The sequence below is a fragment of the Panthera onca genome, chromosome E1, assembly GCF_046562875.1.
Source record: "Panthera onca isolate mPanOnc1 chromosome E1, mPanOnc1 haplotype 2, whole genome shotgun sequence".
Lineage (NCBI taxonomy): Eukaryota > Metazoa > Chordata > Mammalia > Carnivora > Felidae > Panthera > Panthera onca.
The window spans coordinates 32,292,614-32,307,176 of record NC_138352.1 but is presented as its reverse complement, the minus strand read 5'-3'; the positions used below and the strand labels follow the sequence as shown (position 1 = coordinate 32,307,176).

The 14,563-nt window shown below is 42.5% G+C and overlaps 1 protein-coding gene across 1 annotated transcript in view; it reads right to left on the bottom strand.

Annotated features, from left to right (window-relative positions):
• The window catches only part of PRPF8 (pre-mRNA processing factor 8), a 31,619-nt gene that overhangs the window by 3,785 nt on the left and 13,271 nt on the right, over positions 1 to 14,563 (bottom strand). The window contains exons 25-37 of the mRNA XM_060646911.3: positions 5,778 to 6,025; positions 5,497 to 5,676; positions 5,167 to 5,302; positions 4,878 to 5,047; positions 4,609 to 4,738; positions 4,338 to 4,484; positions 3,690 to 3,850; positions 3,310 to 3,501; positions 2,759 to 2,996; positions 2,499 to 2,627; positions 1,274 to 1,387; positions 1,021 to 1,194; positions 529 to 722 (exon numbers count right to left, since the gene is read on the bottom strand). Of these exons, the coding sequence (XP_060502894.1) occupies positions 529 to 722; positions 1,021 to 1,194; positions 1,274 to 1,387; positions 2,499 to 2,627; positions 2,759 to 2,996; positions 3,310 to 3,501; positions 3,690 to 3,850; positions 4,338 to 4,484; positions 4,609 to 4,738; positions 4,878 to 5,047; positions 5,167 to 5,302; positions 5,497 to 5,676; positions 5,778 to 6,025 (2,213 nt within the window). The remainder of the gene's footprint in view (positions 1 to 528; positions 723 to 1,020; positions 1,195 to 1,273; positions 1,388 to 2,498; positions 2,628 to 2,758; positions 2,997 to 3,309; positions 3,502 to 3,689; positions 3,851 to 4,337; positions 4,485 to 4,608; positions 4,739 to 4,877; positions 5,048 to 5,166; positions 5,303 to 5,496; positions 5,677 to 5,777; positions 6,026 to 14,563) is intronic.

Genomic DNA, 14,563 nt, shown 5'->3' with positions numbered 1-14,563 from the left:
TTCAGCAACACTCAAACCTGCTCAGTAGCCATACCTCCCTCTTTTCCTTGACAAGAAGTGCCCTGGTTTATAGAACAATTCTCAAAAACAGAAACCCTTAGAACACGTTCTCAATCATTGCTGGTACTGTCAGTCGCCTCAGTCATCCTGGGTCGGGGGGGGGTACCTGGACATCTATGGACATTTTTCTTCTTGGTTGCCAAAATGACAGGAAGAGGGAAGGAAGGGGTGTGTGTGCTGTTAGCAGTGGTACCTGGGGATGTGGATGTTAAAACTGCCTGTAACATGAACGGTAAAGAAATGCCCTGCTCAAAATGGCAACATGAAACAATGCCCAAGAATCAGATGGAAACCCTGAAACACTGACATTTTCTACATTATCTGAAGACACTATCTTTTTTCTGTAGGCATCTCCAGGACAATTCCTTGAGAAATTTCTGAGCCTTAAATGTTTCAAAAAACCCAGAAACCACATACCGAACCATTCATTTCACCCTTTTAGGATGTCTCCCACCCACCAGCGCTCACTTGTTTTTCTTGCCGTAGTCGGCCAAGATCAGATCTTTGAGCTGCACTTCCACCTTGATCCACTCCTCGTCAGTCAGAGTGGGCCAGATATGGTGTGGCTCTGTAATAGTCGTCTTGTCTGGCTTCAGGATCACCTTCGCCCGGTCATTGTTCACGTGCAGGGCACGCAGAATCAAGATGAGGCGGGAGAAAGCCTGAGAAGAGGTATGGCAACAAAGGGCGGGGGGGTCAGACACTGAGGTCCTCCCTGTTTCCTCGATTCTGTTCTTTCAGGGAACCCAGAAATTGATTTCAAACTCTAAGGTAGAGCCTCCACCGCTCTCCCAGTCAACTTTTTATGCAGAGCACAGAATTGCTGTCTCATCCACAGGCTGAAGATGTGAAAATGGCCCCATAGGGGACCTGGGGAAAACTTAAGGAAGGCACAGGATTGTCTTATGACCCCCAACCCACTCCTCTTAGAGTGACCTTCTTTGTTAGGCAGTTTCATACCGTATAAGATGAGATAGTCTTGAGCCAGTCATCATAGAGATTAAAAAGAACCATCTGGGGTTCAGTGGCTTTAAGGATGAGGTCCCCAAACTTTTCCACCTTGAGACAAGCCTGGAAAGGGAGCTGGAGCTCCGATCCTTTGATCACAATATTGGGGAAGTCCAGCAAGTGCACCTGAGACAAGATCAAGTCCAAGATTAGAAATAGCCTATACGTCTCAGCCCTCCTTTCTTCTACCTCATCCACCTCTCACCTCCAATGGGTCCAGCATGCCCTTCCTAGTGACAATGATCTGCTTGGGCTGCTCCTCCACAGGCAGAGATCGGATCAGGGCAGCCACTTCCTCAGCCGTCTTCCACTTGGCCAGCTAAAAAGGAAGAGGGGAGGAAGTGGAAATTGAGTGTCTATCACCACAGGTCAACTAGAACAAAACAGCCTAGGTCTTGAGATAATCAACCTATGTTTCTGTTGCACACCGCTACTGAATGTTAGGTACTTTGGAGGTGCAAAAGAAGTGTCAGATGGCTTTGCCCAAAAGGGTTTTTCAACCTAGCTGGCCAGACAAAACTCACACAAGATATACCACAAGCCGGTATTTGATTATATAATACCAAGTGTCTGGGACAAAATAAATTAAGGCTAAAACTGATAAAAAGCTATACAAAGAAACAGGTCTTAAGGGATAAGAAAGACTTGATTAACAGAGTAAAGGGGAGAGATCATTCTAGAAAGAAAGATACATGAGCAAAGCCACAGAAGTGGAAATGGATGTCAGAGTTTGGGGATACTAGGAGGAAGCAGGTTTTATTTATTTTTTTATTTTTTATTAAAAAAAAATTTTTTTTAATGTTTTATTTATTTTTGAGAGAGAGAGAGACAGAGCATGAGCAGGGGAGGGGCAGAGAGGGAGACACAGAATCCGAAACAGGCTCCAGGCTCTGAGCTGTCAGCACAGAGCCCGACGCGGGGCTTGAACTCACAGACCGCGAGATCATGACCTGAGCTGAAGTCGTACGCTCAACCAACTGAGCCACCCAGGTGCCCCAGGAAGCAGGTTTTAAAGGAAGAGAAACCATGGGTGGACAGGTCGTAGCTCAGCCAAATTATCAAGTGTCTAGGAAGCCAGAAAAGAGTTAATTCAGCAAAAAAAGAGTTAGATAGAGGTAGAGATTTGGCAAAAATGAGGTCTTAAGCATACTTGGTTCCCTTTAGAAAGATGATTCTTGGTAGTCTTGTTCAAGGTAGGTTAGAGATGGGAGATGCAAGAAACAGAGAGAACAACTGGTAGGTAATGAAGGACCTCACATACTGCTGGGCCCCCTGTAGAGTACTCCCCAAGTTAAGTAATTTGGAGCAAAGGTTCAAATGAGACACAATCTCTCACAGAGAGAAACAGGAGGATGTGCCCTGGCTCCCTGCTCCCCAGAGAAAAAGGGGCAGCAAGGTTCCACAGCCTCTCTACCCTTTAACCAGCTCACCTGCCCCAGACGCTTCTGTCCAGCCCACACAGATGTGTGGATTATCTTGAGGAACAGCTGCCCTGTGCGTGGATTGAAGATGAAGATGGCCCCATTGATAGGTTTGGTTGTCAAATTCCCTTCAAAGGTCTAAAGAATGAGATCATCAGTTAGTGTGGCCTAGACACAACCACCCTACCTTCCCATATGCACACATTTGCCTCATCACCCTCTCACAGGCATATATAGTCCCACATCCCTAGGTTGTTTCTAATTCTCACCTTGTGAATAGTCACTCTGTAGACATTAGTGTCATCCACAAACCAGATAATTTGGTTGGAGAAGAGCTCACCATAGTTCTGAGAGGACAGATAGGGCTCAGTGGGCTCAGATGAATAGAGCTGCAGTCCCTTGCGGATCCGTTCACGTAACACATACAAGGCAGGGTTTGCCTTCATGATCTTGGCCATGGCCTGCTGTATGAGAGGCTTGCTGCCTGGGAACCAGTTTCCATAGGCACTATGAGAATAGAAGAGGCAAGAAGAGTGAAGACCAGGCTGACAAGTGTCTGCCCATGTACACAGAGGCAAGAAGAAAAGGTCAATGACCCAGAAGAGGAAAGGGCCACACAGGCAAACTAAAAAAACGTGTACATTAAAGTATGGGGCCGACTGGGGTGCCTGGCTGGTGCAGTCAGTAGAACATGTGACTCTTGATCTCAGAGTTGTTGAGTTTGAGCTCCAGACTGGCCACAGAGTTTACTTAAAAAAATAAAATTTAAAAATAAAGTATGGGGCTGACATTACATACATGCTTCTGAACACCAACTTACCTATGCAGGTTATAGGCCAGGTCAATGGCAATGAGCACACCAGTGGGTGAAGGATAGATACTCATGTTGTCTGTGGTGTAGTCCAGGAACTTGGCCCGGGCATAGCGTTCAATGTCATGGGAGTCATAGTCCCCCCAGCGCAACTGGATATCAATCCAATACTTCTGAGTGGTGGTACTGTCCATCACATCCCTGAGGGTGGAGAGAGGTTAGGAATCCAGGCGTTAGGAAGCCACTGACACAACCAATGTCCAACAACTACATGAACTCTCAATCGCTACATCTAACTCTCAAAAAAGAAAGGAAAGTTTCCAAAGTAGCACAGGTAGAACAGTAAGCAAGCTTCTTGGATAACAAGGGCTGGGTTATAATGCACTTACTTGGAGTCTGCCAGCAATGAGGGCCGGGAGACATTCCACTTATAGGAGGCAAAAAGCAGGATATCTGCACAGGAAGAATTCATCTTATAGGACTTTCGGGGGTGAATTGTCTCCTTTTGTACTGTCTCAATTTCTAGTGCATCCAGTTCCTGATCAAATACCTGAAGGCAAAGGTAGAAAGGTTATGACTGCTTATGGGAGCCCACTTAGAACGAGACTTGTAGGAGTCCAGGTAATGTGGCACCTGGAACCACAATGCAGGTCTCCTCCTTGGTGCTTCCAGGGTGGACTTCCCATACCAAGAGTGAGCTTTTTCGTTTCTTTTCCTTTCTTTCTTTCTTTTTTTTTAAAAGTAGGCGTCATATCCAGCATGGAGCGCAATGCAGGGCTTGCACTCATGACTCTGAAATCATGACCTGAGATCAAGAGTCCTTAACTGACTGAGCCATCCAGGCACCCCAAATACAGTTTTCCTTTTTTTCTTTTCTCTTTAAGTAGGCTCCGTACCCAGCACAGAGCCCAAGGTGGAGCTTGAACTCACAACCGTGACTCAAGACCTGGGCCAAGACCAAGAGTCAAATGTTTAACTGACTGAGCCCGAGCTGACCTGACTTCTCATGGTACCCTCTCCCCTCACTTCTGGCCCACCTGACACAAGTCCATCACAATGCTCTCGTGGATCTTCTGCCATAAGTGAGCTCGGAAGATCTGGATGAGAGAGATCTTCAGTGTGGGGATCTTGCCATGCATGAAGATACCTGTCAGGTCCAGCTGCACCTGAAAGCCTACATATACCTGACGGGAAAAAGAGACTGAAAGTGAACCCAGACATCAAGACACTTGTTTTCAGGATACAATGAAGGAAACAGAAACTCTTGTTTTTAGCTTCCTGTCTTCCAGGTCTAGCAATCACACTCACATTGGCTCGGTTGATGGTCGGGGACCACCAGAGGGTGAATCTACGATTGGGAATCTGGTTCAATCCCGATCGCTGAGCATTGGTTAGCTTCTTCCACTTCATAGACTCCTCAAAACCACTGGCCTTCTCCCTGGGAAAAAGAGACCAGGTAAAGTGATACCCTGCCATCTCCCAGAGCACTGGTCTCTGGTAAACGCCACAGAACACAAAGGCACAATAGAGATGAGCTCAGAGGGTTATGACAGGTAAGGGGAGAAGAGAATCCTCACCAGAAAAGCCCCTCCCAGGTAGGGAAGTAAGTGCCCTTGAAGAGTGTGTGTTCCAGAATGCCTTCCACACCGCCCAGGGCCTGGATCATGTCTGTACGGTAGTTGTTCAGGTTCCAGAGCTTCCCATCATGCCGCTGGTGTGTCCACCAGAAAGGGTTCTGCTTCAAGACCTAGATGGCAAAGCAAGCACCATCAAGCTTCTGGGAGCCTACTGCCCCAGCCAGATTCCTGGCACAGCCGTGGGTTCCTCTAATGCAGGGGAAATCTCTGTACTATCCCCTCCATGTACCTGGTACTGCTTAAAGTCAGTTCGAACACGCCAGCCTTTATCATACGCCAACGTGTGCCGGTCCTTCTGGAAAAGGGTGTTGATTCGAGGAATGCCACGATCCCATGAATCCTCTAGATCTTCTAAGGTCAGTCGTCTGTCAAAAAAACACTGAAGTCAAATATGTGCTCACACAAAGTTTATTTAGCATTCCTTCCTGGCCAAGGACCGATGGGTCAGATGTAGAACCTACTTCCCTGGTCTCCATTAAAATACAGCACGCTCTGTTCCTGAGCTCCACGCAAGGCTGCACACCCCTGACAGGACTGCTATGCCTTCCTGGATGTGTACCTGTTCTGAGCAATGGCCTCTTGTCTCTTCAGTGCATACTCAGCCCAGACCCTCTGAGAATCAATGAACTCGCTCTCCCATGGTTGTATGTAGCGGTACAAGTTGGGAATCAGCTGGTCTTCTTCATGGCTCATTCCTGAACGAAAGTGTGTGATACCTACATCTGTCTGCTTGGACCACCTGTTTGGGGGCACAACCAAGATTAGAGAAAAAAATAAAACCTAAAAGTAAAGAAACATCCCCTTCCCTCAGGATCTAGAAGGTTTTCAAGCAAGTCCTACCTGAGGTCAGACTGGGGGATGAGTACATGGCCCATTGAGAGCATGCCAAGTCCACCCAACTCCTTAGGGGTATAGAACACAACAGGAGGGAAACGACTCGGCATCTTGGAATTGAGGCCAATCTTGATACGTGTCTGGATCTTGTTCTCACACTTCACTAGCAAGTCCAGGAGCTCCTGGGTGTTCACTACAGCTTCCCGAAAATATGTCATAAGGCCAATAAGAGCAGTGTTCCACTTATTCACAATCTGAAAACAGTGGGGAGAAGGTAAATTATAGGTGAGCCATGGGAGGGGACAAGTGGTGGGGACTACTTGGTCCAGCTAATTACACTCTCCTAGTTCTCAAGGAAGACTTGAGCTCAGTGTCATTAGGGAAGTATACACAAGTCAAAACCACTCTGAGAATCTGTTTAACACCCACAGGAATGGCTACAGAACAATGACAACTGTTAGCAAGAATGTGAAGAAAATGGAACACTCCTCTACTATTGCTGGTGGGAATGTGTACTGGTGCAATCACTTTGAAAAACAACCTGGTAGCTTAAAAGGTTAAACAGAATTACTGTGTGATCCAGTAATTCTACTCTTGAGTATATAACCAAGAGAAATGAAAACATTCATCTGCACAAAAATCTGTACCAAATGTTCATGAAAACATTATTCGTAACAGCCAAAAAGTAGAAAAAACTCAAATGTCCACCAACTGACAAAGATAAACAAAATACGGTATATCCATATAACAGAATATTATTCACCTGTGAAAAGGATTCTTCAAGTATTAATACATGCCACAATGTAGATGAATCTTGAAAACATGTTAGGTGAAAGAAACCAGACCAAAAAAGGTCACATATTGTACAATTCCACTTGTATGAAATATCCAGAACAGGCAAATCCATATAGACAGAAAGTACACTCATGCTTGCCAGGAGCTGAATGGTGGGGAGCAATGGGGAGCAAATGACTGCTAATGGATACAGGGTTTCTTTCTGGGGTAATGAAAATATTCTAGAATTAGACAGTGGGGACAGGTGCACAATTTTATGAATATACCGAAAACCAAAGAATTGTACATTTCATTATTTTAATTTTTATTAAAAAAATTTTTAACGTTTATTTATTTTTGAGAGAGAGGGTGTGTGAACAAGAGAGGGCCACAAAGCAAAGAGGGAGACAGAGGATCTGAAGCAGACTTCGTCCTGTGAGCACAAAGCCCAACGTGGGGCTCAAACTCATGAACTTTGAGATCCTGACCTGAGCCGAAGTCAAGAGTCAGACGCTTAACCGACTGAGCCACCAGGTGTCCCGGAAATGTACTTTTTTTTTTTTTACAATGTGAATTTCATCTCAATAAAAAAATCAACTAAGGCAATATAAACACTCAAGAGCAAATATAGTAAGTAATCCTGGGGTGGGTGGGGGAGAAAAAGGGATGAGAAAAACTACTAAAAATTAATAGAGGGAATAAAAACTAATGGGGCCACAGAAATTGCCTTCTACTATAAACAACTAGAAAACTGAACAAAAGATATAAAACAGTATCTTCAGACAACTGACAAATAGACAACATAGGCCTAAGGGCCATGACCCTTGAGGAAAAGGAAACAAATGAAGTAAACTCCACGACTGTCCCCCACAACTTACTGCCGAGTTTCTAAGCTGCAGCATACACATAGAGGAGTAACAGAAACAGGGCCCAATAGTCTCGCTCAATTGAAGAGATCAAGATTAGAATTCAGGAGGCCAAGGCAGCTACAATTTGTGGGGCAGAGGTACTGGAGAGAAGCAAGGTCTCCAAAAGAGATTTCTGGAGATCCATGAAGGGATTCCCCATGATTTTGGATGAGTACCAATGTGTATGGAGTAAAACTCCAAGAACACCCGAGATCAGAAAGCTGAGCAAGTCCCACGGGTCATATAAGGTTGGCAGCAGTTTGTGTTCCCACCAGCCAACTAGAGAGAACCTGTAATACATGGGAATTGGGTAGAGTCCCCAGAAGGTTATCAACCCAGCAGCAGAGGTTCATTAGCCCCAGAACAAAGGGTGCTATAGAGTTGCCATAACTACACTTAAAAGCAAGCCTTAAAAGGACCAAACTAACCCACAAGTTACTGAACTGCACACCAGAACACAACTCAATACTCTTTAACAAAACATAACAAAACCTAGAAATAATGTAAAATTCAAAATTTCTAGCATGTAATAAAAATGATCATTCATGCAAAAAGAATGAATTATCCATAACCAGAAGAAAAATCAATCAATAGAAACAGACCTAGCAATAACACAGGTGATGAAATTAGTAACCAAGGACTATAAAACAGCATTTAAAAAATCTTATAATTACACTGGAGTATATAAAGGAAAATATGAACATAATAAGGAGAGAAGATACTAAACACCTCGATGGAACTTTCCAGAGATGAAAATTATAATATCTGAAATTAAAAAAATACACCGATGGAATGACTCTGTAAAACTGCAAAAGAAAACAATGATTTACATTAACAGAAATTAGACAAAATAAACACTTTCCTAGACAGACAAAAGCAGAATGCCTTCACTGCCAATAGATCATTACTATAAGAAATGTTAAAGGAAATTCTTTAAGCACCATGAAAACAACACCAGATGGAAATCTGGATCTACATCAAGTAACAGAGAATACTAGAAAAAGTATGTGAGTAAAAGTAAAAGATATTTTTGCTCATTTTGTAGTTTCTGTAAAAAAATAAAGTCTGTTTAGAACAAAATTAGCAACAAAGTAATGTATTTATAATACAGGTAAAGTTAAAACATATGACAAAAATACTACAAAGAATGAAGGGGAAAATGGAAGTGTAATGTGTGGTTCTTACACTATATGTAAAGTGATCTTAGAAGACTAATGGTGACAGTAGACCATGGTAAGTCAGTGATGTACAGAGCAACCAATTAAAAAAAAAAGAAAAAGAAAAAGTGTAGGGGCGCCTGGCTGGCTCAGTCATTACAGCATGCAACCCCTGGTCTCGGGGTTGTAAGTTTGAGCTTCATGTTGGGTGTAGAGATTCCTTAAAAATAAATCTTAAAAAAAAAAATGTAGTTACTAAGCAAAGAGTGAAATAAACAAGCCCACTCAGGGTGCCTGGCTGGCTCAGCTGGTGGAGCATGAAGCATGCCACTCTTGACCTTAGGGTTAGGAGTTCAAGCCCTACGTTGGGTGTAGAGATTACTTAAGAAAAACAAAATCTGGGGTGCCTGGGTGGCTCAGTCAGTTGGGCATCCGACTGCGGCTCAGGTCACGATCTCACGTTTGTGAGTTCGAGCCCCACGTCAGGCTCTGTGCTGATAGGTTGGAGCCTGGAGCGTGCTTCAGGTTCTGTGTACCCCTCTCTCTCTGCCCTTCCCCCGCTCATACTCTCTCTCTCTCTCTCAAAAACGAATAAATGTAAAAAATATGTATTTTTTTTTAAATAAAAAAAAGCTTAAAGATGAAAAAAGACACCCATGCAAACACAAAGTCTGAGTAGCACTACTATCAGACAAAGTAGACTTTAGGACAGAAAATATTACCATGAATTAAGAAGAACATTTCATAATGATAAGAAAGTCAATTAAGAAGATATAATAATTCTTGGGGCACCTGGATGGCTCCGTCAGTTAAGCATCCAACTCTTGGTTTTGGCTCAGGTCATCATCTCATGGTTTGTGGGTTTGAGCCCAACATTGGGCTCTGCGCTGACTGTGGAGACAGCTTGGGATTCTCTCTCTCCCCCTCTTCCCCCCCACCCCCACCAAAATGTTTGAAGAATGTTAAAAAAAATATGTATATGTATATATGTTAACCCTAAATACATTTCATACCTAATTACAGAGCTTCTAAACTGTTTATATAAAGTAAAAACAGGTGGATGTTGAAGCAGAAAACTCAAAAATAATCATGAACACTACATATTCCTTTCAGGGGTATCAACAGAGTTGCTTGTATGTACAGAAGTATCTATGTGTTTCCACTGTAAGGCCCAATTCTGATTTCAGCTGTCTCTTTAGGTACATGACAACACTCCATCTGGCACACTCCCCTGGTCATCATTTGTATGCAGGTTCAATGTTCCTTGGACAAAAGGTCTGTCAGTTTGCATTTTGATATCAATGCAATGGCTCCCCTCTCCCCTAAGCCTAATATCTTAGATGAATTCCTTGTTGGTTTTCCATCTGCAAGCCAATACATTTTGCCCACCTTTCAATTATGTTCAACAAAACGTCCTGATCATTTGCCTTTTTATACAATTACAACCTATGTGAGTAATTTTGTTCTAAGTATTTTAAGAATTCCAGATTTCTGAACTTCAGAAATTCTTCATGCTCAAAAAATATACAATTTTCTTGAAAAATATCACGTGGCTTTATGCTAAAAGTTTGGATGTCTCTAATAAAGTTAACTGTGTCTCTGAATAACCCCTTCCACAAACAAAACAAAAAAACTCCAACCACAAAAAAATGGACCTGAAAGAGGAAATAAATAAATCCGCAATTATAGTTGGAGATTTCCAAGACTCTTCTCTCAGTAATTGACAGTAGACAAAAAAGTCATTACAAATATACAAAGACTTGAACAACACAATCATTCAACCTACTGGACCTAACATTTATAAAACACTCTACCCAAAAGCAGAATACAGATTCTTTTCAGGTTCACAACCATAAAACAAGTATTAAGACATCTGGAAAAATGAAGACCATAAAAAGTATGTTCTCTGACTATAACAATTACTAGCAACTAATAACAAAAATATCTGGAAAGCCCTCAAATATTTTAAAATTAAACAGCATACTTCTATTTTTTTTTTTAAATTTTTTAATGTTTGTTTATTTTTGAGAGAGAGACAGAGCACAAGCAGGGGGAAGGGCAGAGGGAGAGGGAGACAGAATCTGAAGGAAGCTCCAGGCTCTGAGCTGTCAGCACAGAGCCCCACACGGGGTTCAAAACCACAAACCACAAGATCATGACCTGAGCTCAAGACAGACACTTAACTAACTGAGCCACCCAGGCACCCCTCAATAGCATACTTCTAAATAACATATGGGTAAAATAAAAACTCTCAAGGGAAATTAGAAAATATTTTTAACTGAATGAAAATAACCCAACTTAATCAAAATTTGAGGGATGCAGCTTGAAGTAGTACTAAGAGGGAAATTTACAGCAGTGAATGCTTATATTTAAAAAGATCCCAAATTGATCTAACTTTTTACCTTAAACCAGAAAACTTTAAAGCAAATTACACCCAACTGTAAACAAAAGGAAAAATACTATAAGAGCATTTTGAAAACAAACAGAACAGAGAAAAATCAATGAAACCAAAGCTGGTTCTTTAAGATTAAAAAAAAAAAAAAAAAAGGCAAACTACAAAATACCAAATGATATAATCAAGATTTTAAGGTAAGGACTATGTTTTCTAGACAATTACTGAAGTGCAAGATCACACTGGCTGGAGTAACCATGGAAATTAGTCTTGAGCAAATAGCCGTCTTCAGATAGGCAAGATAAAAGGGACTTTCTAGAGTTAGGTAACAGCGTGAACCAAATCACAAAAGCTACACTGAGCATCTAGCTTGTACTCAAGATGAACCAACGAAGACAACAGACGAACAGAAAGGAAGGCCATGGGCCAGAATGGGCTGGATCTGGGAGTAAAGTCAAACAGACTTGAGTAGGACAACTGTGAGGCTCAGTAAGCTCTTCGACTGTAATTGGCTCTAGGAACTGCCAGCTGCATGGTTTTTATCACAAAACACACCAGTTGTATTCTGCAGTTACCAGTGCTTTATTCCTGGAGGGGAGTAAGTCTGAATTCCCAAGAAGTACCACAGTCCTTTACGAATAACAGGAGTATTCTACATTCCTTTACAATAGCAGGTCCCTGGGCGGCTCAGTCGGTTAAGCATCCAACTCTTGATTTCAGCTCAGGTAATAATCTCACAGTTTGTGAGCTGGAGCCCCATGTCACACTCCACACTTGGAGCTTGGAATTCAATCTCCGCCCCCCAATCCCTGTTCTCTTTCTCTCTCAAAATCAGTAAATAAAACATAAAAAACAAACAAAAAAGCCTTAAAAAAAAAAAAAAAAAAAAAGAATAGCCAGAGTTGCTGGGGATTCAGGGAGGCAGGAAAGAAAATGCATCGGTGACTACATGTGCTAGGTACCAAGGTTAAGAACTTTACACTCATTATGCCTTTAAGTCTTCATAAAAGAAACAAATTCAACTTCTACAACTTGCTCAACACACCTCATGACCCGAAACGAATGTGGAAAAATAAAAACTGATGTTAGGACAACAGGATTCTAGATATTTTCTAGGTCTTGTTAGTATTTTTACGGTAGCAAAAACACTCTGTATGTTTTAATAATCGATTATGTCATTATACATTTATCCAAACCCACAGAATATATATCACCAAGATGGAACCCGAAAGTATACTATGGCTTTTGGATGATCATGATGCGTTAGTGTAGGTTTATTCTTGGTAAAAAACATACCACTCTGGTGCGTGATGTTAATAGGGGAAGCTTGCATGTACGGGGACAGGGAGTTCATGAAAAGTCTGTCCCTCCCTCTCAATTTCACTATAAAACTAAAATTGTTTTAGTTTAAAAAAATTTTTTTAATTTAACATTTATTTATTTTTGAGAGAGACAGAGGCATGGAGAGAGGGAGACATAGATTCTGAAGCAGGCTCCAGGCTCCGAGCTGTCAGCACAGAGCCCAACATGGGGCTCAAACTCATGAATCGTGAGATCATGACCCGAGTCGAAGTCAGACACTTTACTGACTGAGCCACCCAGGTGCCCTTTTTTGAATTGTTTTAAAAAATTAAGTCTCAAAATAAATAATGTGAAATAGAAGTCAGAACGAAACTCAAAAAAAAAGAACAGAGAAATACATCTCCTGCCAGGCAAAGATGTTCTCTTGAGGTCTTTGCCTCAGGCTTTAGACTTCAAGTCATCCGGACATGGTGAAAGGGACACCTTGGTGAGGCAAACAGGGCCTGCCGTGTTGGGAAGGCAGTGAAAGAGGCAGGAAGGCAGCAGTAAGGCCCTTCGGAACCTGAAGCTAAGTAGGCTGCACCTTGTAAGTCAGACTATCTATGCCCATCTCTGTTTTCCCGGTTATGCCTGGCCCTTATGAAAGCCCTGCTTAAATGTTCTAGCCTTATTTTCTAGCTCCCACTGGGACCGAAGAGAAGGGTCCCTGCCTGCACGCTTGGGCTAGTGTGCTGCACACACCCGAAAGCAAGGATGGTGAGAGCACCTAAAGTGGCAGTGGTGGCAATGACTGCAAGAGTCCAATTTTAGAGGACAAGAACAGGGCCACAAGGTCCAGCCACCTCTCACCCTAATGGATACTTCCCTTCTATTATCAACCTTGGAAGTGTTACAAGAACTATTTTACCTTAACACACCTCAGGAAACAAATTCCAATATTCTACTACCTGATCAAAACCCGGATCCCTCTACTTGATGAGAGCAAACATTTACTGAACAATTTACTGAATAATTTAACTTATTACATTTGCTATTTCATTCTCACAATAAGCCCTCAAAGCTAGGTAATACATCAGTATTCCTGTTTTTTGTTTTTTCTTTCACATTTATTTATTTTTGAGAGACAGAGCACAAGGCGGGGAGGAGCAGAGATAGAAGGAGACACAGAATCCAAAGCAGGGTCCAGGCTCTAAACTATCAGCACAGAGCCTGATGCGGGGCTCAAACCCACAAACTGTGAGATCATGGCCTGAGCTGAAGTCGGACGCTTAACTGACTGAGCCACCCAGGTGCCCCAGTATTCTTGGTTTAATTTACTTTTTTGAAATGTTATTTAAACCCAAGTTAACATATAGTATAATAATGGTTTCAGGACAATTTAGTGATTCATCACTTACACAGAACACCCAGTGCCCACCCCCATTTAGCACATCTCCCCACCCAACACCCCTCCAAAATTCTCAGTTTGTTCTCTGTTTTTTAGAGTCTCTTATGGTTTGCCTCCCATTTTTTTTAAAAAGTGTATTTACTTACATAATCTCTACACCCAACATGGGACTCAAACTCACAACCCCGAGATCAAGAGTTCCATGTTCTACCGAGCCAGCCAGGCACCCCATCATTGGTATCCCCATTCTATAGAGAGAACTGAGGCCCAAAGTGGGTGACTTATCCAAGATCTCAACTAGTCATGTGACAGAGCTATGATCTGAACTCCAATCTGACTTCTAACCACTATAGTAAATCGCCTCCCTAATCTGACATTACTCAGGCTCTCACCTCTCACACATCTACTCCCTTGATCCCTACAACTCAAGACCACTGGCCTCTTCTAGTCCCTTCCTACTCACTCCCCGCTACCCCCAATAATCCAGGATCCCAATAGGGGCCAGCACTCTTGATTCTCCTGCATTCAATCCCTTACCACTCCACAAGAGTCCTACAGCAAAACCCCAAAACCTGAACTACCAATAGAATATATCCACTTTGCCCATCCTGTCACTGAGTAGCTGAGTGCTTCTGGGAAGAACTCACACTCACAGCTGTCTTCTATTTTCTTGAAACGCACCTGGAGCACACAGTTTCTTCAAAAACTGTATCACACCCTCACCACTGTGACCAACCCAGGCAAAGCTGAAAAATTCACTATTTGTTATAACTTCCCACTCAACCTTACATTCACATATATCCAGACCTCTTTTCTTTTAGGTTTAGAGGAGGGTTCCCTCTGCTTCCCCTTTACTCTGCCCCCACTCAACT